Source organism: Pyxicephalus adspersus, chromosome 5, assembly GCF_032062135.1.
Source record: "Pyxicephalus adspersus chromosome 5, UCB_Pads_2.0, whole genome shotgun sequence".
Classification (NCBI taxonomy): Eukaryota; Metazoa; Chordata; class Amphibia; order Anura; family Pyxicephalidae; genus Pyxicephalus; species Pyxicephalus adspersus.
The window spans coordinates 117,970,093-117,996,692 of record NC_092862.1 but is presented as its reverse complement, the minus strand read 5'-3'; the positions used below and the strand labels follow the sequence as shown (position 1 = coordinate 117,996,692).

The following is a 26,600-nucleotide window of genomic DNA, read 5'->3' as shown; positions in this document are numbered from 1 at the left end:
TTTACCACTACTAACAGACGAGCCCCCTTCTCTTCCTCTGCAATGGAAGAATGTACTGTGCCAGCATGAAGTACAGGAGTGGAGATATTTTAAGTCATTACCAAATAATTAAAGATATAAGTCTTTGCAGGACTATATAAAGTCCAAAGGTTTAAAACTTAATATGGGCTTGTTAAATGCAGTAAAATGTTGATAACATTATCATGTTTGTTTGTTATCAAATGTGTTAAGCCAAGTATTACCTAACAGGAATTGTGTTATAGCTCCACAGGCCCCTGAGAACTGGAGATTAGGAAAGCTGTTGGGAAGAGGAGCATTTGGGGAAGTGTACCTTTGCTATGATGTGGACACAGGGAGGGAATTGGCTGTCAAACAGGTGCCCTTTGACCCAGACAGTCAGGAGACAAGCAAGGTGAGTGCTATCCAAACTTTTTTTGAATAGTTTTGTATGTTTTACTTCTAGGTGTATAAGGTTCTAAAACATTATAACAGATTCAGTGACTTTGTTTGTGTTTCTTTATGGTGCATATTAACATTGACATATGATGATTTGATGAAGTCTTTGAAAAGCTTCACTTTACTTATCCAATCATGTAAAAATAAATTCTGTTGTATATATTTCATATGTACAGGATCGGGTAATATTTAAAGTGAATATTTACACAATTTATTGGGTGAAAATTTTCAGCTAATTTATTAAATTACAATCTTTTTGTAATGTATGGTATAGGGCTTTTGTAGATAGTAGCAGAGATCTTTACTCCCGTGCACAGTAGTGTCAATTTTATTGACACTAATCCATTGTATGTTCTTAACCTGTTAAATGTTTGCTATAGCTTGACTAGCAGCACTAGGCTTGGGATGGTTATCATGTGAATGAGCCTGTGAGTGCATTCTTTCACTGGGAAAATTATAATAATAACACTGGGCCAACTATAATAATTTAGGCACATTGTCGACCTGATATGTAGGATTTGTCCAGCTCTGTTTTACTGCAATAATTCAGTGTTTAAAATATTTACTAGCTTGTGCTTGTTTTGGTTGCAGGAGGTGAATGCACTGGAGTGCGAGATCCAGCTGTTGAAGATTCATAGACATGAAAGAATAGTTCAATATTATGGCTGTTTGCGGGACCCCACAGAAAGGAAGCTCTCCATCTTCGTAGAGTACATGCCAGGGGTAAGCTGCATATTCTCTGTAAATCATACTATGACTAAAAGGACTTTCAGCACTGTCCAGAATAAGAACCAGTTGTTAATATCTTTCAAATGAGGAATTATAATTTCAGCAGGCTCCTAGTAAAGATAAAGATTACTTAAATATACGGTAAAGTGCCTGTTATCCAGAACTCAAGCAACCAGCATGTGACCTGACCCCCCATAAACTCCAAGTGATATCTGTTGGTTGTTTTCTCTGATGTCATTTTTCTTTTCTGGCCTCTTCTTATAGGGATCGATCAAAGACCAGCTTAAAGCTTATGGTGCACTTACAGAAAACGTCACCCGGCGGTACACGCGGCAGATTCTGCAAGGAGTGTCATACTTACACAGCAATATGATTGTACACAGAGACATTAAAGGTAAGAGGAAGGAGATGCTACATTGTTACAATATAATTTTTTTTTAAATCAATAGAACCAACTATTATTACAAATGATATGAACAGTGAGGGGGAAATGACCTAGAGTTTTGCTAACGCCTGGATCTGAGCATATTCTTTCACTCCCTATCAAAAGTTTAACATACATATATTTTGTTTTACATTTAGAAGTAAACATATAAATGATTGCAGTATTTTTAGTCAGGTAAATATCAAAATATTGCTTATGATCTCTTCATATTATTTGCTGATAGCAGAGAGAGCTTTAGGCTTCTTTTTGCCTCTCGAAAATTAAATTATAGTTTCTTTGGAGCCATGAATATTACAGTCTTTAAAGGTTTAGGAGATTATAGGAAAGCTTTCCATTATTGGAATTCAAAGTACAGGGCTGTGCACTGGTTACAAGGATTGGCAGTAAAAGAGGGCTATACTAAGTGCACTTATTCTTTAATTGCTTTGCTGAAGGAGCTTGTTTGGTTTACAGAGCTGATTAACTGATGCTTATGTTATATAGTTTCCCCTTTAATAAGCTTTACTTACTATGTTTTCAGCTGTATAATAAAAGATCAGAGACAACCTGCAATCTAATGTTGGTTGTCCTGACCTCCTGACACACAGTCCTCCAGCTTTTGAGTGTAATTCTTTACATTCTTTGCAACAATGGTTTTCTTGTATTTGCTGTTTTTATTTCTATTTCAAAGCTGACAGGTTGAATTTATTCTTATGAACTTCTTGTGTGATTTTTTTGTTCCATTCTTCCATTTTTTGTTCCATGTTTGTGCTATTTGTTGATTTTTTCCTGATACTGAAAAAAAGAATACATTTCAGCTCAAGTGAAGGATAGTCACACAAAACTCAGAATCATAATTTCTTTGGATGAACATTGCTAATATGGCTGTTTGCCAAGGTCTGTAGTATAATACATATCATTTTAGTGTTCTACAATATTCCTTTATTATTATGGAACAGGGTCAGATTCTTCAGAGTATTTCTACAGGAATTACTATGACTCAAGGGAGTAGCACAATGGAATAATGGCATTTTAGATCAGTCTGAGAGGTAGTGTTCAATAAATAGTATATACTAATAATTAAATCCTAGATACCACTGCGTACAAGTAATAAGAGATACCACAGGAAGACTGAGTACGAGAGATAAAGCCCTGGCTTCTCCAACTATGGCACATTGCCTGGCTGTTTCCTGGATTTTTAAACCTTGTTCTCGTTTATAACAATAGCAAGAGACAGGATTATCTTATGAACACATGATATTACAGATGTTTTATCCATCATGTACAGGTGCCAATATTTTAAGAGACTCAGCTGGGAATGTAAAACTTGGTGACTTTGGGGCCAGCAAACGCATCCAAACCATCTGTATGTCTGGGACCGGAATTAAATCGGTGACAGGGACCCCATAGTGGATGAGTCCAGAGGTGATCAGCGGAGAAGGATATGGGAGGAAAGCGGATGTGTGGTAGGTATTCCAGATCAGTCCCCAGTGACAGATTAAGTGAATCAATGTGAAAAGAACACTGTTGAATGCACACAAATTGCCAGTACAATAACCGGTCAACATGACTTAGAAATACCATTTAAAATATAAAACAATTGAGTACACTGTGTTCTAAAATGCTGAAACTTCCAAAAGTTTTAAAAAAGCAATACAGCCATGTGAACTGTGCTGAATAAGATGCAGCATGCTGTAGACTGCTGTAAACAAGCCGTTAGTGAAGCACAGCAGGCACCAATAGATTTCCTCTAAACATTATTTTTATGGATATTATAACCATAATTATGATTAATTTGAATAGATCTTTGCAATCAAGTGCAAGTATTCTATAGACTAGATCTACTTGTGATTCACTTACAGGATCACCAAAAAATGCTCTTTATTCACTCCTAAAGACTTGGCTACAAATTGCTTGGCTTAACCTTAAATTACTATTCGGTTTATTATATTGCTAGTGACCTTTAGAAATTTGTAGGAGGGATTATTGCTGGAAATAATTTGTCCATACAATGTGCCTCTTCAAGTGTTCACAAATTTACAAAGTTACAAGATCTGATGGCCTCTTTCACATTTGTGATTGCAATATATTATTATTATTATTAGTACACAGTATTTATAGAGCACTGACATATTACGCAGCGCTTTACAGTTTATTCCAGGAACCGTGCCACAATCCCTCCGCAATGCAACTGGGTAGAATCGTGTGTACAAAATAGTACCCAACTGCTCCAACTTGCTTGAATGGGAGCAATTAGGAGTGTGGTTGAGTCTGTGGTACAATGCTGTAGTCAACTGCAAATCTAAAAAACCCTAAAGTCCATCAGCCAATTTTCCTCTCGCTTCTATAAAGAGTAGACTTAAATACCACAAATTGGTTTTCAACATTTCTTAATCTAAATATAAAAAAACTATGTTTTTTCCCATACACTTTATTATCCATCTTTATTATTATTCCATCTCTTCTGCTCGAGGTTATCCTAAAAGCATAAATCATCCAGCTGCATAACTTTAAACATAGGCCGCTTGTTATTTATCCCAATTTGCCAATATACCAAGTTCTCAAGGAATGGTTCTAGAAGACTAATTCACTTCTTTTCTTGTTTGTCTTAAAGGAGTGTGGCCTGCACCGTTGTGGAAATGCTGACAGAAAAACCACCGTGGGCAGAATATGAAGCAATGGCTGCCATTTTTAAAATAGCTACCCAGCCAACAAAGCCCAGGCTGCCGGACAATGTTTCAGATTCCTGTAGAGATTTCATGAAAGTAATATTCGTGGAAGAGAAAAGGAGGCCCACAGCGGAGGAACTTTTAAGGCATCCTTTCGTTAGTCATAGTATTTAATTGTTTTGTGTCAGTGTAGACAATGTAAACAAATGAAGGATCATAAAAAATGCACAAAAAAAGGAATCCACAAAGACGTGCGTCTTCCTGCTGCTTGTGTTCTTCAAGAGGCTGCAGAGTCTTCCCTCATCCTGGGGATATAATGGACACTGATGGAGGAACACTTACCATCAACACACTGCCACTAGTCATAAAACGTATCAAGCAATACAGTAATGAAGGCGATCAGAAGTCAGAGATTGTATGTCTTTTATTGGCCAGAACAATTGTATTTGGATTTATATTGGACTATTTGTTTTATGAAACACTGAACAATGCAAATATTACAAAAGTTCCAATGAATGCAGGGATTTTTTTTTTAAATGAAGTGAATGCATGTACCTACATTTGCCAAAATCTGTAATCCCTTGCAGAGCAGCACATGTACCAGCGATGCCAGGAAGGGTCAGCGATATGAGCCAGGCAGGCTCTACAAATTTGCTGACAGCAAACATTCCAACAGATTTGACCAAATTATTGTTCTTCCACTTATTTGTTGAACATTCAGAAAGCTGGTGGTGTATTTTATCAGTGTTTTGAACCAAGTTGTGCTGCTGCTGTAATGGGGATCAGGGATCTGGCTGTGCTGTCCAACAGCAATATCTAAATGACAATAATGGCTGCACAGATTTACAAACAGTTCCCATGTATGAATTTCTCATGCATATTAAGTTGTTTGCCAGGAGTTTAGCTTCAAGACATATCATTGTCTCTAAATGAGTTTTGGGTAACAACTATTTTGAGAGTCTTTTAGTCCTTTTTTCCCAAGAAAGCTGCTACATTTAAGTTAAAACACAAAAGGTTGATAAGGAAAGATATTGTAGAATAGTATGACAATTTCAATGTATGTAGGGGCTAAATGATAAAATAAGAGCAGTCTTGATTAAATGAATTTGTCTTGTTACCTGCTCAGGCACAGCCATGAACTATGTTCCTACCTCCTATCACTGGGAATGGTTCATTTGGCTCAGATGTTTGTGTTGGTGGGATCTTGGCATCACCTGACATTGCACATTTGGGATAAGGCTTCCTGATCTGAACATTTTTTTTTAAAGCTGGTAACATTTTATGAAGGTGTAAAGATTTGCTAAAAGGAAAGGATGTATTCCGTAAAACTTTAGAAGTGGATGCTAATGATTGTACAGATCCAAACACTGAGCAGCGTCTTATAGTCCATTGTTTTCCTAGGATCCAGATAGTACAATGTTCTTTTACAAGGGACAACAGGGAGATCACCTGGCTTGCAGTTTAATTTAAGACAAAGAACAAACATATGTACTGATATATTTAACTTTTTATGAAAAGAATAGGATTTGAAGGTCTTAAATTCTGGATAGTTTTATAGATTTTCAGTGTGAAATAAACACCCAGTGTTGGTAATTGCAAATCAGGCACAATGGTTACAGCAAGTTAAGATGCTGACTGTACTGTAGGGATTTGGCATACCAATAATGCAGAAGGCAGAATTATCCAGGGATTGGGGGGACAAAGACATCTAAACCAGATCATTATAGGACACTCACTTATCTTCTGATGCTTTATAAATTGAGCCACTTTGAAGCATAATATAGCAAAACGCACCAAAACTTGTCTGTGAATAACATGCTAAGAAAACTTCTTGTTGCCCATAGCATTCTATCAGCTTCTTTCTGCAGCCGAAATTAAAACAAAAATTATTACTATTAGTACCATTAGAACTAATAGTACTATCCATTCAAGTGGAAAGGTTAATTTATTATACAGTGAACCAAAAGCATTTCCTAACAAGTGTAAATTAGGAAAATGTATATATTATATGGTCTATATTTTTAATGATGGAAGAAGTGAAGAAGAATGATGGAATGAAAGAAGGGAGCACTAGATAAAAATAGCACTGGATTCTTATTCAGTATATATTATTAGGTTGTTGCCAAAGATCAAATGTTGGATTTATATTGGGCCTTTTGTTTTATGAAAAGGTTAATATTACAAAACACCAGTGAATGCAGTAATGCACTATGTTTAAAATAAACATATTTAATGCAAGTGCCCATGTTTTCCTAGATGTTAGTCGTTGTCTAGAGATCAGCCCTGATCTTTGCACTTCTTCTATATATTTAAAAGTGCCAAAGGAAGGGGAACCATATTCTACTATAGACCACTGATCATGTGGTAGATTAGTGTCCTTTTATTATGTCATATTCTATATTGCCTTGCAGGTTAGATATGTGTAACATCCTGTGTTTTTTTGTTGTAGCTGGAATGTTTCCCAATAATCAGCTGTTTCTAGTTTACCGACTTCAGTGCTTATATTTTGGTTCGTTTTTTTGAACATAAGATCTTGCAGACAGAGCTCTACAGGGACAGACATAGAAAGTGCTTCTGCATGAGAGCCCCTGACCCTCCTCAGCCAACAGGGGTCACCGTAGAGGCCCCAAGTCTGTTTGACAAAGGGGGCCACTGTTGGCTATATCCACTGCTTGGGCTCTATGTACCATAAGGATGCCCACAATAAGGCTGTGTTTCCTCCTTTTAGCCACCACTGAACATTTATGGCTAAATTCAGTTATACCAATGTATGAAAAATGAGGCTGTTGAAGAGGATGAGAAAAGTCACAAGATTCGCTATAGTTTGTGAAGCCATTTCTATTTTCTCTGGTTTAATGGTTTATTTAGTTAATGACGCTGTGAATATAAAGAAGCCAGCATGCTGCTTCCAATAACACATACAGCACAAGTTTCTTATGAACATAATAATAAAATATAAGGGGTGCAGCTTGTATAAAATGACCTTTTTATAGCAGTGGCTGGGGCAGCGTTTGTTTGTGGGTTGTTTTAAAATCAAGACTTGCAGGAGTTTTAAACCTGAACTTTCTGTTTAGTTTGTGCTTTTAAATATAGGTGAATTTTTTATTTCTGCCTTAATGAAATAATATCATTTTAACTTTGAAAGCTGTTGGGAATTGGTGGGGGATTTGTAGGTGGTATAGAAAGTCTATAAACTCCAGGTGAGGAGGAGTGGAAATGTATGTGTGTAGTCCAAAGGCCAGACAAGAGGCAGGGCAGTGACACACATGAATAAGTGTAGTTAGTCACAATAACGCCATGCAAGTACACAGCACCGAAGGGTAAGTGGATCAAAGCAGCATGTGAATACATTTTCAATCTTGTGACAGGTAAAACAGAACTTAAACATATATGCAGCTCAGCTATGTCTTTAACCTTATGGCTGGATTCACCTTTAAGAGGAATGTTTATGAAAACTACAAGACTGTATTGTTGATGTCTTTGGGGTGCAATGGGCAATGTCAATTTTTTTGTAAATGATTTCTTTCCTAAATGACCCAGTTACATTCTGTACATGTCTTTTTGGAGTGGGGTCAGTGAACTCAGACTGGGATTAATAGTTGAGAGAGTCCCTCAATATGAAAGACATCAATGACCGAACTGACTGTATTTCACTTTTGTCTCTTTTGATAATAAAAACAAAAGTAATGTGTTATGTGACAATGTTTTAATGCTTCATCTATATTCATATTGCTGTAAGAATGTAAAAATGGGAGACTGCAATGAGAGAAAAAAGAGAAACATAATTCCATCCCATCTTCTTTGGTCATGGTTTTTGATGTAGATGGTTACATAAAAAAAAAAATATGGATAAAACATGAGAGAGAGATGTGTGTCCACCACACGAGCTATAATTGTCACTGGCCTCAACGAGCTCCATATATTTTCATAATCCTCTGGATAGTTAGTCATACTGCACTCCTATTTCCTATTCATCTATATATATGAATATAAATAGACTCCTATGTGAATATATGTACATAACAAATTCACTCAGGCCAGTAACAATGATAGCTCCTCTGAAAAGGCCTCAATTGTAGCCACTACTGCTCCAAGTTGGGCAGGATCCCCCACCAGAGTCCCCAAATGTACTTGTAAAAGTAAACACTGATTTAGATGTTGTTTATTCTGCATTTTTTTAGCAAAATGCAGGTAAATTACTTACAAGATCGATACTAATATGGTAAAGCTACAGCTATGACATCTGTTATACAAAAGTATTGCAAAATATGTATCAAGTGAACAAATGCTGCTTTTCTTTACAAATGTTGTGTACACATAGGAGCCTATTTATAAAACAGTGAATCTGACATTCGCTGGTAGAGAATCAATCTCTGCTCTTGAAATACACCTGGAAGGAAGGACCTGGAAGATTTCAACCAAAGAATGTCATTTCCAATCCATAAACAATCCATGTTTAATTTTTGCATGGTGGAATGGATGCAATTATTGAGATACTCTCACAAAATAATTCTACAGAGACTGGTGATGCAATCTGCAGTATACCTAAGCATATTAATAGATAGCAGGCACCTTAATACCTAATCCTGTAGTTTATTGTTCTGTGTGTAACTGAATACACGCTACGCAAACAATGACCTTCAGAAAGTCAGTATTTGCATAAATTTAGGCATTACCCCATTTCATACCTGACAATACTTGGAGCTGGTCATTCAGTCATGGATTACATGAGAGAGGCTTGCACCTACTCTGTTATTACCCCAAAAGTTGGGTGACAGCAAACACAAAGGTGCCACATGGAACCCTATGATGCAGTACACATTGGCATTAAAGGAAATCTGTATGATAGAAGGGACTGCCTCTGCTAACCTTTCTAAAAATGCTAAATGCCTGGTTGTGCCTGAGTCTCCAAATGGAACAAGCATTAAATCAGAATACCTGATCTGCATCATTTCAGGAAAACCCAACCATACATCGCCAAGTATATGGTGACACTGAATGTTCAAGATGTTTCAGTAAGTAATGTAGTAGATCCAAAAGCTGTATTTTATTTTTACCTAGTAGCTAATAAAATACATTGCATTAGGAGTAACTATCACCAGAAGACAGACTTATGGGCCTTCATATGGCTCATGGGACTGATATGATAGTTTTTGGAAGTAAAGCTCATTGCAATTTTAGATACCTTTCATGTGCCTTTAATAAAAAAAATGTGAGTTTTTTATTTCACATGCCAGCCACTCACCTACAATGTAATAAAAGTAACAGCACCACCATTGGCAAAGGGCAGAAAATCACTTGCTACCGACCAAAGATGAAAAGCCTTGTATATAGTTGAGCTGTGGATGCCTGTACAAACAGAACTTACTTATTAGGGCAATTCACAAATATTCTATTGTAAATCCAGAGATCACAATTTAGCATTTTTAAAATGTCAATTATTGTTTATATATTTTTATCCCTTGTAATCAAGATTTTTTTTAATAAATGTAAATTTGAGAAAACCAAAACAATTGACTATTTTGTGTTGTGTTGGGTTATGGCGAATATATATATATATATATATATATATATATATATATATATATATATATATATATATATATATATATATATATATGCACATACATTTTGCTTTTATATTTTCAGGTCAGAAGACTATCTAGTACTATTCTTAATGAGATTTACTATAATGTCTTATCCAAACTCTGCTATTCTAGTATACAAATTGCATTTATAAGTTGTGCTTAATTTCTATACTTCTCATACTATAATTAATATCTATTAATATCCATTCAGTGCTGGCCATTTTTACCAATGTTTTATTTCTAGTGTGGCAAATATCTCTTAAAAAAAAACATTCACCTAGGTCTCATGATGTGAATATTGTGGGGAGGGGGCAAGGTAAACACTGGACTGTTAAATTGAACAGCAGGCCCCCTATTTGCCAGTGGTTGTCAGTGGCAGAACATGTACATTTTACATGTGTAATCAATTAATTCATGTTTTACGTGAATTAATCAATATACAGTTCATTGTGTAAACATTCTTAAATTCTTTAGTAATCCTTGCCTCCTGCCTTGGTGTATTTGTGACATTGTTACAAAAGCTTGATCTATGGAATGCTCTCACTCTTCAGTCTAAAAACTATTGCATTAAACTTCAACATGAAGTCAAAAAGTAATTTATTAAAAAATGTTTAACATTTTAATTATGAGAATTGTTTTACAATTAATTTAGAAACTGAAGATACAGCTTTGACCTGTAGTTTATCACAAGTGCTTGATCCAAATACACACCAATGCTTTTTAAACAAAGACTAGAATGATCAGCACTTTTGTGTCTGTGTGAAATAAAAATATCTTATAAAACATTGCATGGCCATTGTCATACATCAATATAGATATATCATAGGTATTACATATGCAGGTCTGATTTACTTTGTTATTAGCAAACAACCATTCAGGAATTCAAAAAACCACTGAGAGTCCGTAACTTGAGAAAGGTCCAGTTGGTTTGAAAAATTAGTTTTATAGATGTGTCTTTGTGTTAACATACAACAAATGAATTTAACTTGCAGTACTTAAAGATGTGCTTGCTGTGCTTTGTACTACAAATATAACTTATTTTTTACAAGAAATATAGGTGCACTTTATTTTACATTTACTTATTCATTAGAATATTGATGTAGATCAGAATGGTGAGCTATGCATTAAACAAAACTTCATATTTCTCATCATAAGATCCTCGCCCTCTAACAATTAATCTCTGTGGCTTCTCTCCCAGCATGCCGTGCACTGTCACTGATGTCTCATAGTCAATGTTTGTCCTGAAGAACATAGAGAACAGAATTAATTAAAAATATCATATTTTAATCAGAATAACAAAAAAGAAGTATGTTTTGTAAAGCATGCATGTCACATTAAAGCCTCAAAACATTCATTGGATAGAGCCTGCTATAAAAATATTTTTCTTTTATTATATCATTTGCAATCTGTGAAGGTTTGTTTGCTGGTCTAGATTTAGGAGTATATTTTGGTTTTATTATTTTATTAAAGATTAGGATTTTGTTAAGAATTATTAAAACAAGTTGAGATTTAAAACATGGTTTACTATAGGAGGGAGGAAAATGCTTTCTGCCCGGGAAATGCCATTCTTGTCTTTCTGTTCACTAATTTGAAGATATAATGACAGTACTTTTGTAGCTAGAAATAAGGCTGGGTACATGTGCATTAATTGTCGTTGGAAAGATCTTTCACAATCCTTTCAAACGACAAAAGACTGCACGATGCATGAATGAACACTGTCCAAATAGTATCGATCTGTTCTATGGAGAGGCGAGGGGGGAAAACAATGGAGCGGCACCCCCACTGCTCTCTCTCCTCTTCACTACTACATTACGATCGTTCGTTGTTCACGAGCGTTGTACACACGTCAGATTCATGTCCGATATCAGCCCTGAGTCGATTATTGGATGAGACGTGTGTACAGCCTAAGGATGAAATTATTTTAGAGAATCTAGTGATTATCTATAGGTAGTGTAATGATCAATTGTATCTACATCCAGCTGAAATCTGTGTATGACAGTGTATGATGCTCAGTGACAAATACTGTTCTGTCTGGTGTTACACATTACCCCAATATGTTTCCCTACCTTGCTGTGAATGTGACCAATAACATTTCTTTACTACCCGATGTGTGGCTGACATGAGCATCCAGCACTCCACTGGTGGGAGAAATGGAAAATACCTCCCGATTGCTGTGCCTTTCTCGTTTGTCTAAAATAAAAAAAAAACAATAAGGTATTTTTATGTATATTTACATTACATTAGCAGCTAATCACCAACAAATTCAGTCTTGTCTTCATATCACACAACAATTTCTTCTCTGCTGACATAGAGCTGTCCTGCCATGTATAACAGATAATTACATGAGCTTTGCATGGACATGAGAACATTGATGGGATATACATGGACATGAGAACATTGATGGGATTAGGTTGATCCTCTTCACACCTAAATGCTGTGGTGAACACAAATGAGGTAAAATAAAACTGTGAGGCTTTATACCAAAAAAACACAAACCATACATGCTTTGAAGCATTTTGTGCTGTTGTTCTTGTTCATGACAAATCCATAATGTGTCCAATCAACACCTAATTACTAATACAGAAGTGAAAACATCTGATTAATTAGCACCGGTAGGTAACCTTAATCTGAGCTTGACAGCAATCAGAAATGAAAATTAGGGGAAACATTAAAAACTGAAATAAAAGCAATATTTACATGCATAACCTATTACTTGTTTAATAGGGTATCCAGATTATGCTTAATACTTTTAGGAAATAAGTAGTAGCTAATAAAGCCCCACTTTTCAATATTTATTTATTCCATAGTTTGGTTGAATGGAGTTGGACATTCCTGGTCTGCAGGATGCAAGATGAGAGGTTTTTTGAATGTCTAAAAAAGATACTCAGTTCTGAATGTGTCTTATAAATGGTGAGTTAATCATTTTATCCCTCTTGCATGCTTTAGACCAGGGATGTCCATCTCCAGGTCAGGATTGTCGTATAAACAGACCAATTTCCAGACGCTTTGTGAACCACATGTTAGTAAATTTACCGCTGTTTGTTACAGAAATACTAAAAAATATGTGCAGATCCTGTCCCTCCAACATGGAGTTGGACACCCTTGCCTCAAACAAAAAAATAGGGATTAAAAAAATTAAAACAGGATTGATTTGTATCCACATGGATAGCTCAGTATATCTTTAAATTTGGGATGTAGCCACTGGGTGGCTATAGTGAGCTGTATAAATTTCCTAAGGGATCAGTCTACACAAACAATAACGTAATTAATTCATTTGCATTTCTTACGAAAAGTTTTACATATTGTGACTCATGTTGTATGTATATGTTTTATGGAGGGCCAATAAATTATTTCTAAACTATGTGATATAGTTTAATTTCTCTTTTTTTATCGATGTTAAGATCACGTTTTGTAGTTATTGGGTAACTGATCAGATGGTTTCACTTTACTTAAAATCAGTATGTATGCATTTATTGGAAACAAGAGAAAATATAATTTTTCTTTATTATTGATTTTAGCAAATAAATATGTATGTGAATGCGTGTTTAAAATTTACCCAGCAAAGCTGTCCAGTAGCTTTTAGATCCACTTTTATTGAGGAGGAAGACCTCCCGTGTCCTTGTCTGTCCAACAAAGCATGTACCGAAATCCACCGTGTAACTTGAGAGCTGTAACACCGGCACTGTTATGTATGCACTAAGTGCCACTTGCTGCAGAGATAAACACAAGTCTGGATCAGAGGATGTACTGTTATACTACAGATGATACCAGATTGCAGCTTTTACTGATCTGGTCCGTTTTTCTCAGTGAGAAGAGGTAGGGAAATACAAACCTGTGTGCTCTTATTACTATACTCAATCAGTAACTGCTGGGAAAAGTGCAGCCTCCTTTCCCCATTCTCTGACTGCAGCAGCTTTACTCCTGGCAGCATCTGATCCTCTGGAAGATGTTGGTAGGTCAGCAGTTCCAGTGTGGTGCAGAAGGACACTTTCACCTGTACAGCAAAAACAGAATAAACAGCAATTTCAGGAAACATGAAACCAATTAGTGAGTTACTAATACTACCCAGAAAACACTGCAATTGTACTAAAGTCAGAATATTTACCCACTTTACTTGATCTGAGTTATATTTAAAATTTTCTCTGGGAGTGTGCTATCCGAAGTCTAGAAGGCCTCTGCTTTTCACTGATTTTTTATCACCAGTCATATTCAGGCTGTTAAATCTGGTCAGATTTTTAACTATAAAAACCACCTTAGCACTGACATTTTTGGACGTCATATTTTCTATTTAGGGGGGACAGTGAGGAGCCAGTGGTGGACATGTGTTGGAAAAGGAGAGGGGATAAACAACAAAAAGCATGGACTGACGAATTACACTAATGACTTGATAAATACGTGACAAAGTAATGCCATATCCCACTGCTGGTGAAATGCCATCAAAGCTAAACCAGAAGCTGGGTGGAAATGTTTTATGTAATTTAAACATATGGAAGAAGGCTGGTAACAATGATGGACAAATGAAGAACACTTTTCATATTAGTTTAGAACACTTTGGGGATCATTTAGAACAGAGAACATTATAAATGTTATCAGTATGTAACTATTGAAAAAATTTTCTTTTACCAGTGTATTTTGTTGTGGGTGAAGCACCATCTGACCTCCCCGCTCCTCGCGGTCGCTTTGGGATGTACGAACATATTTGTTTGGATCAGTGGTGGAAACAGCGAAAGGTTTGGACAAAAGTAGACGGAAGTACAGAGGAGTCTCTGTGCAGTTAATCAATTTCAGATTCCGATTTGTTTCAATGTCAGTTAATATCTGAAGAGGAAACATAACAATAACGGAATTGATGTTATTGGATTACTTTTTGATCATTGCAACACTAAATTCCAAGACTTCAATAAAGAAACTTGAAAACGAAAGTTTTACAAGTGTGTTTGCAAAATCTTGCTGCACACACTCTACCAGGCTCATCAACGGACATGCTGCAGGTGTTCTGGTAATGTAATGAGCTGACAAATACAGCAATGACATACTGTATCCCTTCTTTGATACAATGGGTTATAAAATAAAAATCAATGTAAAAGGGGGCAGTAATATTTACTCTTTACAAACTCAGGATTGCACAGTGACTATTCTTTACAGTTCTCCCTCACAATGGGCCTGTCATAACAAAGCTCTCCAAGGCTGGAGAGGATACACTTTCATGAGTGAATTTGGGTGAATCAGCAAACCTGGAATGAATTTCCTAAAAGTAATTTGCTATTTTTTGGCAAATATTTTCAGTCCTGGACCAGACCTTTTCCAGGTTTGCTGTGTCACCCAGCTTCACTGATGAAAGTGTATGCTCTCTAGTCTTGAAGAGCTTTTTTAAATCAGGCCCAATGGGTCAATGCTCTAAAAATTCTGATTTGTTATTCAGCATTTCCTAAACACGGTGTCTGCATTCTTTGCGGTTGTAGATAACCCACAAACTCCACAATCATCTTCTTAACCCAGGAAAGTTAAAATCTTATGCATTGGGTGTCAACCCTCAAGAATCCATGGTTGCATGAAACATAACATTGCTCAGAGACATCAGTGCTGATACTAACAGAAGAGGTTTTCCTGTCTGGGATGAGGTCACTTGCCACAGAATAAAACACCAGCCCTTCTTCATCATCATCTTCCACTTCTACAGTGAGCCTGCAAAGAATAAATAAGACAATAGTAATACTTAGTAGTTTAAAAATGAGTCAGAGGCAACACGCTAATAAAGACAAAGCAGCCATGTTAATATAGAGACAAAATATTGTGAAATGTACATATGTTGTTTTTTAAAGCCCAGCTGGAGCTAACCATCAATATTATAGCAATAAATGGGTTTAGGAGCACATATCACTATGCACATACATTGTAACTAGATACAATACAGATATAAACCTCAAACAGACATTTAAGTTTTCTTCAGTTATTGAGCTGGTAAACAGAACAGAACTGGACTGTATAAAACCCTAAGCAGAATATAGAGGCTCCTAGTAGTTTGTTGGTAGAAACTTGTACTCACAATGCTGGCTTCACAAATGCCTGAAGCTCCATTTTGATTGGTTCCACCCCATACCCATGTTGCCGTTTTACTTTCCCAGGTACCAGTATAGCCGCCTTAAAATCAGAGATAAAAGTGTACATTAATAAATGCATCTATATGAACTAAGCCTTTTAAAGTCCAAAAGACTTAGATATAAATCAAATCAGAATGAACTATAAAAATTCATTAACCTTGTCATCCAAGCTGAGAAATCCCAGGGCATATCCGCTGCATTCTACCTTCTTGGTAACCCCAGACAGCATGAGAGGAGTAAAAGATACATGTATGCTACTGTAACCCCCAGCTGGAACAATCTGTTAAACATAATACAAAGACTAGATATAACATTGTAAAATGTAACACAAATTACAACTCGCACAACTGTTTACGTCACTTGGTAAATGTCACTAGCTGTCTTGAAAACAAAACGGGCGTAAGGAGAAATCTCCTAGAAAGGAGAGGAAATCTAATCAGTTGTCACCAAAAATCTTGTCTATGCTGCAAGGTTTCCCCCACCTATTGCTCTAATTTTACCTAATAAAATGTAGGATTTATTTGTAGTTCCTGTCTCTGTAAACTGGACAAGTAAAGGGGCAAATCGCCCCAGAAGATATTGCCTCTCTTGCCAGAGGATATAACCCCTCCCCAGTCTACAACAAAAACTAAAAAAACAAGGTGTTATCTTAAACACACTTTGGAGTGTATCTAAACCTGAAAAAAAAACAAAATTGATATGAATTGTTTGTTACCAGTCATTGTGACTACATTGGTTTTCTTTTTGGCTGGATTAGTTTTCTCTTTTTTATTTTATGGAGATGATCCTGACAGTTCTAGTCCTAGGTTGACGATGCTCACTCTCTACAGTTTTGTATCTATAGAGAGCAGCATTTGCTCTATAGGAAGGTGTTGGTGTTATGGCAGCAATAACCACTCTGTTCTCATCTTCAAAACAAAGAAGGGAAATTATCTGTAAATCATAGTTATTGGCTATTTGAGATTTATGTGCAGTTCATTTGCTACAGGAGCTTACCAAAATTTTGGTAAAATCAAAACAAAACATTAATTTATATATGTAACAAACCAAAGGCAAGCAAGATAGAGGGTATGTTAGGCATTTTTCTTTGCTCAAAGGCGTCTTGAAGTTCCAAAAACATTCCATAGCAATAACAGTGTGATAAATGTGGAAAATGTGGCAACCACTGTACAGTAGAGCCTCAGTTATCTGGCACCCACAAGGAATGGCCGATTCCGGATAAGTGTAGTTTCCGGATAACTGAGGTTTCATTTTCTGAGCCATTCAGCCCTAGACTTGATTGGGGAGACTTGTCCCTATTCACCTCTAGTGCTGAATGGCTGAAAAAATGGAAACCTTGATGACAGCTAAAGCATTATCAGGGTTTCCCTTTCCTGAGCCAATCACATAGCAAAGTAATCAGCGGAGCTCTGCTGATTGCTCTGCTTTCCTTATTCGGAACTCAGATCTCAGTTAACCAGCACCGGTGCCGGTTATGCGAGTTTTCCGGTTATCTGAGTTCTGGATAACCGTGGTTCTACTGTATTAAGTAGTAATAGGTGACACCTGCAAAACAAGCTATAATTATATTGATTTGTCTACCAAACTATTTAGCGAATTGATTCTGTAATTAAAGTAATCTTTTGGCTTACTGTCTGCCTTGGAGTAATGCAGTATGGGTAATCAGAGGCCACTCCTTCATGAGGTCTCAGAATGACAGAGATTAATTTATGTTCTGGAGAGAATCCTCTTTCTTGATTATCATGATTGCCACACACGTCTTCCTCTGCCTCCGCACTCTGTTCCACACCATTTATATGCTAAAGGAACAAGATTTACAGAAAAATCTCGGTATGAGAAAGAAATTCCATCAAAACAAAAAATGGCAAACTTTCTAATGGTCCAAAAGTATTACATTTTAGCAATGTTTAGTTGTTTATGAAGTTAGGAGGATTGCTTTACATCATTATTTATTGGCAGTGTCCATCTGGCTTTAAACCTATTATAGGTGATTGGTAGCACCATGTTGTGTATATGCTTACTACTGCACTGCGTCAGGTGACCTAATAGGAGCTGAAAGGTCCTCATAAACCCTAGGAGAAGAATTTTTTTGCTGTTTAGTTGTGATATGCATAATGCAGCAAAGATGGCCAAATCCAGATCTGGTGTTTTACAATGTCTGTATCAGTAAGACTGTTAAAACCTGTGTTTTTTTTACACAGAAAGGCTTTTGTGTACCTAAAATTGCAATGTTGTTAGGTATGTGATTTGAGAGATCCAATAACTGATCAAGAATTAATAGTTTTACCCACCACAGAAAGATGTAAGTAGATTTGTGGAGGTGGGGCAAAAACTGATATAAGATGGGAGATTTCTTTTTTCTGTAGTTCTCAGGACATAGGATGCCTTGATTTAGTTGACCAGATGCCACTGATAATGGTGGGGTAGCCCTTTAACTTAAAAACTTACACTGGGGCTTCTAAGAGAAACAGATGACGTTGATCCTGATGTACTGGGGATTTTATCCCAGTCCTGAAATGAGCTTCCACTTTCTGGGATATCCAAACTGGAGCCCATAATTTCATTCCCATCTATGTCCTTCAGTGGGAAGGGGTCTCCATACAACAGCACAAGGTCTACAAGTTTAGAGTTGTTTTCTTCTCGGTTGTATGTCTCCCAATCTAGTCGGATGTCTGAAAGTTACAAAATGAAAATAAGTGAGTAGTTCATATACACCGGATAATAATAAATTACTAGTATTACTTATATTCAATAGCCTATAAAAGGATTTGGACAAAGTTGAAGACTGGATGTATTGTATAACAGCCACATAAAACCTTTAGAATCTAAAAACCATCCATTGTCATTGCAATTGTCAATTTTTGTATCTAGCTCAATTCTTGTGTAGTAGAATATAATGGCTGTAATAGCAAAATATAGGATCTACACAATTCCTGGAATGTGGTGGTTACAATGTTAACTATTGCACTGCTCCTGAATTTAGAACAGAATTACAAATCTTATGTAGGTTGTACCTAAAGTATTGTCACTGATTCACAAGCCTATATATTGTCAATCAGCCCCTGGCTACACCCAGTAATGTCCACTGATTTCTGGATTGCCAGCACTGCTTCTGTTGCTGAAACCCTCCCACTGTAAGCTGCATGGCCTAGGAGGTAAAGTTTGTAAAACACAAATTAAAAAACTTAGGCAGTCATAGGAGGTAAATTACATTTAGGTAAATATTAGTTTAATTTTGTTTACAAGGCTTGCACATCATATAGTAGTAACTAGATTTGTTTAGAATGTAATGCAGGAATTTTTAGATATACTTTGGATCATCTGCTGTAGACCATGACAATGTTTTTAACCCCCTCATTAGTATACAACTGCTGTTCTTTAGAAATTAATATGGACTGAAATACTTACCAAAAGGACTTGGATTGTTAATACGCAGACAGCGTGAAATGGTGTCTCCACCAGATACATGTGTCCCAAACCTAAAAAAGTGAAACAGATAATTACTCATATATTATTCATCCATATATACTTTTATTTATACTTCCCATTTAGGAACTACCTCTCATTAAGATGGAAGTCCTAGTTTTTTTTTTACCAATCACCAGTCTGAATTGCCAAAGTGTGAAGTGAAGCAAGCAAACTTATGTGTACTCCCACACAAACTAAACATGTAAGATCACCACCAGCAAAAAAAAAAAAAAAAACAGTTGACAATCATTTCAGGTGTTTAAGTAGCTGTAACTTTGTATCAGACTTAAAAGTTTTAGCAACATGGTGGCTCAGAGGTTAGCACTGTGGCCTTTGCAGCACTAGGTCCCAGGTTTGAATCTCGGCCAGGGAACTATATGCATGGAGTTTGCAGGTTCTTACTGTGTTTGCGAAGGTTTCCTCCGTGTACTCCGGTTTCCTTCCACATCCCAAACACATGCAGTTAGGTTAATTTGCTTTCCCCCAAAATTGACCTTAGACTGTATTAAAGACATATGACTGCAGTAGGGACATTAGATTGTGAGCTCCTTTGAAGGACAGCTAGTTAAATGACTATGGACTTTGTACAGCGCGGTGTAATATGTCAGCGCTATATAAATACTGTGTAGTAATAATATTAATAAATAAGTCTTGTGCTCTTGAGCAATAATAGATGCTGACTAACAAACATCCAACTAACCAAAAAGTGGACATGTGCATTACCTTAATGTGGGTCCTTCCGTCTGGCATTCCGGTCTTGGCCCTGTCATTTGGAAGTATAGGGGGCACCCCTTTACAGTCATTTATATAGGAATCTCCTTAGATCTTAGGTCTCCAACCTACAGAACATAAAAATGAATAGTGCCATTTTACATGATTACTTAAACAATAAACTGCAGTAGACAAAGTGCCAAACCAAATCTCTTTTTCTGTATGTATATCCTCTAGTCTTTCTTTCATTTCTGTTTAATAAAGCAACACGTCACTACATTTTATGAAATAGCTATTGCAAGGATTACATAAGTTGCAAGGTTTCAAGGTCTTAATAATAGATTGACTTTTATTATGTGTGTATTTGGAACAGAATTTATCTCATATGATTCTAGAACCCTCCCCTTTACTGCTAACCTAACACTACCTTAACCCTTCAAATTTATACTGCAATGTGGCAGTGACATATGAGCTGTCTAGCTAGGTTTCTGTATGAACTGCTAGTGTTAAATTATCCTAGACTTTTTTTGACTCAATCTATTCTGCAATTTAAGAATCATCCTATTTGCAGCACCTCAGTTTCAATGTAACTGCTAGCAAGTTAAACCAGAGTTTCTGCTACCAGCGTTCCTCCAGAAGTTGCTGGGGTTTCCTTGAGCAATTTGTGTCCCCCAGGTCAGTTTAAGTGACACCAATGTACATTTTGGGTGTGTAAGGGTGGCATTGCTCCCAACAGTCAGCAATGTAAAAGGCATTCTGCACACTGACCACCACACTAATCTACTGTGAGCTGTGGATATAATAGACTTAGCAGGGGGTTCCCCGAAGACCTGAAGTTATTTTAAGGGTTCCGCCATGTCAAAAAGGTAGAGAAACACTGGGTTAAACTGTCCAGTAGCATGAGCATGTATCTCCTGTGTTTAGGTCTTTGGTACACATAAAGTAACACACACAAAATAATTTCCTGTATTCACGCCTTTGGTAAACATACAGTAACTCACATACCGTACAGACAAGCTGATCTGAATATTCTCCCCACATATTGTTAAAAGCAGTCACATCAATGGATATCTGCTGGAAAGGTCCAAGTACTCCCACGCTTGGCTGAGCAATAAAAGCAGCTCCTTTATGATCAGATAATATTACTGCCCTCTTATCTAAAAACATACAACATATTACATACATTTTACATTTGTCATTTACATATTTGTCACAGTGTATTAAAATCACACATTTTTTAGTGTTTTATGTTGTACATTTATTTAAAGGAAATCAGGCAGTTGTAGTATTGAAAAACCTGTTTTGAGAACACTAACCTTTTAAGAGGCAATATGGATGAATTCCATGCATTTTTCCTATTACATTGTTTATCTAAATTTTTTTATGTGTTGGAACTACATTATTGAAATATATCTATACAACAACAAAACATAAAAATGATCATTGGTTGACTATGTGTTACCCCAATATCATTATTATTTATCATTGAAATGCCTCTGTAAAATGTCATTGCACATAGAGACAACATACCAGCTTCTGCTCTTCTGGCTGCCTGCTCTGAAAACCTGGGCATCCGTTGCAAGATGGATACAGTTGAACTAAAAAAAAAAAAATAGAATCCTAAAAGATAAATTTATTCCCAGAAGTAATTTTTTTACTATAACCCCAAAGCTGCAATGATGTAACAAAAACCATAGCAGGCCATCTTCCTGATAGAAGCTACCTACAAACAGATCAAATGTTAGCAAACTAGATTGTTTTATACCTTGTCAATAGCTAACCTTTGTAAAGAAAGGAAGACACTACTTTGCCTGATAGCTTTTTGCCATTCTAATAGATAGTCAGACAGTTGAATCCGTGGAACAATGGCGTATATGTTTCCAATGTAGCTTGTATGATTACTGCACAAACCAAAAACTTTGTGGGACTGTCAGACTTTTCAACCTCTACAGTTATGTGCTGCCCATGAAACATTTATCGAAAAAACATGATCTTGCTGTATAATTTCCTCTACTAAAAGAGGCATCCTAGAAAAAGGGATTGAGGCATATATAAGTTGATCTTGCTGTATAATTTCCTATACTAAAAGAGGCATCCTAGAAAAAGGGATTGAGGCATATATAAGTAATAGTCATATGACAGCAGTATGGGATTTTTTCTGTAAACCAGCCATAGAGGTACTATGCCATCATTCAGCTGTTAAAAGGACAAGTGGAGATTAATGGTTGGAGACATGAGTGCCTATCTATCTATCTATCTATCTATCTATCTATCTATCTATCTATCTATCTCTATACATCATGGAAGAAGCACACTAAGACCACAAAGGGTATATCTATGCTTATATACATCAAGAGATTGTTCAATGACAAAAACTAGCTTTTAATAATTGATTTTCAATTTTGAATTTTGATTAAAGGTTCAACCTTCTGGTAGAGGTTACTAAAAGATGCAAAGTAAAAGATAAAAAAATGAAAAGCGAAAACTTACTTTGTGCTGGCTGACACCTGTGGAAGTGGACAACCAGTAAAGTATGCTGCCTGTATTGAAAATGGAGCAGATATTCCAGTGTGATTGGTAAGTAGTAGTGTCCGTTGCACTGTGCTTTGCAGAACCACCTCTGAACCAAAGTCCAACATAAGTTCTTCTGGACAGGAGGGAGTTGCATCTTTTAAACTAATAACAGTTATGTTAATTTAATAAATATTATAGTTGTTGAAATTCATAGTCTCTTTAACTAGTGCATAATAAAATGGCTTCTTAGCATGTGGGCACCAAAACTAACATTTTGTTAACCTTTTGCATTTAAAAATTATGTTAGTTGAAACAAGCTTAGAATTGCATATTTATCAAAATGTTAATTATTATTTGTATTTATACAGTGTTAAAATTTTTGGCCAGAATTTTATTGTATATGGTCACCTGTCACATCAGCTTCTGCCCCAGAGCAGAATATTGTTGAATATCTCATGGAAACACAGCATAGCATGAAAACACATACAGATTATACAACCAATGTTAGGCACAGGCCAGTTAATGTAACAGTATTTTTCAGCTGTAAGGGACAATAAAAAATTTGATGAAAGCTATGAAAACACAGAACATGGATTTTTAAGCTAACGGTGGGGTACACATAACCTGAAACTTCATGAATCACCTATAAATTTTCCTCATCCCTGTTACCTATTTATCTTAAAGAGACTAAGGGCCTGATTTATTAAAGCTCTCTAAGGGTGGAGAGTATACACTTTTATCAGTGAACCTGGGTGATCCAGCAAACCTGTAATGGACCTGGTCCAGGATTGAAAACATATGCTAACAAATAGCAAATGACTTCCAGAAATCCATTCCAGGTGTGTTGGATTACCTAAGTTCACCATTTGGGAGGGTTATAAAACAGGCACTATGGGTTAAGTAACAGAGACTCTTAATAGCCCACTATGTGACCTACATACAACCAGTTTTGTTGGAGTTTTTATTTGTTAACAAGGGACATGCTGGTAGGAAAGGAAAGCAGTCACAACATGGGGAAGAAATAGTACCTGTATGTGTTGCCTAAACGTAACAGAGTATATATATGAAAATTAATTCTTCCAACTGGTATTCTGTTGAAAATCACCACATCTCTTTATTCAATTCAAATACAAAAACAGCCAAAAAACATAGGACTTTAAAGGCAGTGATACATGATATATCATGACATATCATAATAAAACATCACATTAAAACAGTAGCATTTATTGAGAAATTCAAAAGCACAGCATAAAAACTTTGTCATCATATAGGTATATAATTCCAGATAAATGGGGAGCTCTAGTTGGTATAATATTCTCTAAGCATTTTGCGGAACCCCAGGACGCTTCCTCAAGAGATCTAGAGGACCCAAATATTATATTTACCTAAATTCCACCAATATTCCACCAAATTTATTCCAATTTCAATTTTCCATTTTCAAATTTTTTTACAACTAAAAAACATTATACACTTACATTTTGTTTGTTGCTCACTCCCCTCTCTATATCGCACGACATACCCAAAAAACTCTCAATGGCTGCAGGGCAAGTGGGGAAGCATAAAATCAAAGATGATGCAATTCACATTCTGTGACAATTACTTCTCCATGATTAAAAATTTTAGTTTTTCATTTTCACCTGCATCAATGAATTTCCAGCCTTTGGATGTAACTTCAAACTTTATACTTCATTTAAATACTTTAAAACAGAGGAATAGAGAGGCATGTAGGAACCCATTACAAACAAACTGGGGAGAATGCAATCGAAGTTGATTAGAACATTAAAGAGCAGTGAAAGTGATGTTTTAAAGTATTTAAATGAGATTTGAAGTTACATCCAAAGGCTGGAAAGTCTTTGATAGATGCAGGTGAAAATGAAAAACTAAAATTGTAACCATGGAGAAGTACCGGTAATTGTCACAGAATATATTCCTATTGTGTGTGAAATTCCCCCACCTACTAGATTGTAAGCTCTTCGGGGCAGGGTCCTCTCCTCCTGTATCACTGTCTGTATTATTCTGTCATTTGCAATCCCTATTTAATGTACAGCACTGCGTAATATGTTGGAGCTATATAACTCCTGTTTATTAATAATAATAATAATAATAATAATAACAATAAATATGCATTGAATCATCATCTGATTCCATGCTTCCCCAGTTTCCCTGCAGCCATTGAGACTTTTTTGGGTATGTTGTGTGATATATAGGAGGGGGTGAGCAATGAGGTTGGAAGAATATTGGTGAAGTTTAATTAAATGTAATTTTTGGGTCCTCTATATGTCCTGAAGAAGCGGACTGAAGTTCTGCAAAATGCATAGAGAATATTAAACCAACTAGAGCTCCCCATTTATCTGGAATTATATACTGTACCTATATGATGACAAAGTTTTTATGCTGTGCTTTTGAATTTAGGTGAATAAATGCTACTGTTTTAATGTGATGTTTTATTAAAAAATTGTTTCAAATTTTATTTATAGATGATATCATGTATCACTGCCTTTTTTGTGTTGTTGTGTTTGAATTAAATGTAGCAGAGAAAAATCAGGTAAATTTCCCTGCCAGAAAGTGCCATTTGGCAGGACTGAGTGACGCACAGAACTGGTTGGACAGATCAACACATTATTTGGAAATAAACAGCTCCTGTATATTTATGTACATCTTTAGCTATCAGTCTATATAATATATATGAAGGCAATTTAATACAGTCTATTTGCAATGGAACATGCTACTTGGTGGAGAAAGCTCTGTGTGCAGTCAAGAACACATAATTTATTGGCACACATGGAAAGACCAGTCCTTACCTCTCTTTTCCTGTAGGCAGGGAGTAGGTGATATGCAATCCTTGGGCTTTTGCTTTTATATTTAAAATCAGAGGATCCTTCATGTCTTCCACTCGGCAGCACAAAGCTATGTCATTCATTTCACCCTAAACATCATTAGAACACTTTAAAGGGCTTGATAATCAGGAATACTTATGAAATGATTTATGCTTGTGTCTGATTATGTAACTGATGTAACTTAAAGCCCAGAAAAAATATGGGTGGCCATGTAAAGCTGAACTCAACCCTGGCAGTTCAATCTGACAATCAAGAACCAGGCTATCTAAGGGCTAGGAGCAAGAATTTCAAACCACTGAAGTGCTCATAACTGTACAGAAATTTCTATTTTTTGGGGGAACCTTAGCAAATAAGAGAATGTACATTCATTCTAGTATACTCCAAAAGTTTTTGACAGCAGACAAACTGTTTTTATCAACACCTTTTACAGTTTTTTTTTAAAAGCTGATCTTAAAAAAAAAATGCCATAAACCAAATACGTATAACACAACCACCAAGTCATTCTGTATAATCAGACTCAGACACAAATTAAATATAATTTATTTAGGTGGACTGTTTAAAATGATTGTGTAAAATGTAAGGTAATAAAGAAACTAGAAAAGCAAATATTGTTCAGTGTACAGAAGGCTTAGCGTTTGGGTTTAAGTACAATTTGAGATTGGTAGCTTACCAATGTATGAAGTGTCAGAGTCACACACATCTCAGCCTCTTCATTAGGCCCTAACATACCACTTGACGGTGTTACTGTGGCCGAATATATCTTGGGATGACTATTTATCTGCAGACAAGAAAAAATGATATGCTGGTGGGAAAGATGAAGATTGTGTATCCAATCTGCATATTTCACATAATGCCATGTAAAGTTCTTTAAAACATGCAACTAAACTTTTACTTTATTGTACTGTTTAATCTTATTGTTGTGATGAGCACTGCATACAGTACCTGCTGTGACAGTAAAAAATGTCCCTTCTGGTCTTTTATTTTATATTGTATTATATTACAAACAAGGTGTGCTGAAGTTATTATGCTATACTAGATGGTAATTGTTATAAAAATTGCATTAGGGGATACAGGACAGATAGAATCTGATTCTAACTATAACT

At 36.0% G+C, this 26,600-nt stretch overlaps 2 protein-coding genes across 2 annotated transcripts in view; one reads left to right on the top strand and one right to left on the bottom strand.

Annotated features, from left to right (window-relative positions):
• The window catches only part of LOC140331500 (mitogen-activated protein kinase kinase kinase 3-like), an 84,494-nt gene extending 74,703 nt beyond the window's left edge, over positions 1–9,791 (top strand). The window contains exons 13-17 of the mRNA XM_072412560.1: positions 264–412; positions 1,048–1,179; positions 1,450–1,579; positions 2,898–3,075; positions 4,224–9,791. Coding sequence (XP_072268661.1) covers positions 264–412; positions 1,048–1,179; positions 1,450–1,579; positions 2,898–3,019 — 533 coding nt within the window. The 3' untranslated portion in view covers positions 3,020–3,075; positions 4,224–9,791. The remainder of the gene's footprint in view (positions 1–263; positions 413–1,047; positions 1,180–1,449; positions 1,580–2,897; positions 3,076–4,223) is intronic.
• Positions 9,792–10,119: 328 nt separating this feature from the next.
• The window catches only part of DLEC1 (DLEC1 cilia and flagella associated protein), a 36,913-nt gene continuing 20,432 nt past the window's right edge, over positions 10,120–26,600 (bottom strand). The window contains 17 exon segments of the mRNA XM_072412559.1: positions 10,120–11,107; positions 11,933–12,056; positions 13,423–13,576; positions 13,699–13,860; positions 14,490–14,684; positions 15,461–15,551; positions 15,913–16,007; positions 16,125–16,247; positions 17,599–17,766; positions 18,416–18,639; positions 19,376–19,446; positions 20,159–20,274; positions 21,152–21,303; positions 21,677–21,744; positions 22,637–22,822; positions 25,462–25,586; positions 26,168–26,275. Coding sequence (XP_072268660.1) covers positions 10,984–11,107; positions 11,933–12,056; positions 13,423–13,576; positions 13,699–13,860; positions 14,490–14,684; positions 15,461–15,551; positions 15,913–16,007; positions 16,125–16,247; positions 17,599–17,766; positions 18,416–18,639; positions 19,376–19,446; positions 20,159–20,274; positions 21,152–21,303; positions 21,677–21,744; positions 22,637–22,822; positions 25,462–25,586; positions 26,168–26,275 — 2,286 coding nt within the window. The 3' untranslated portion in view covers positions 10,120–10,983.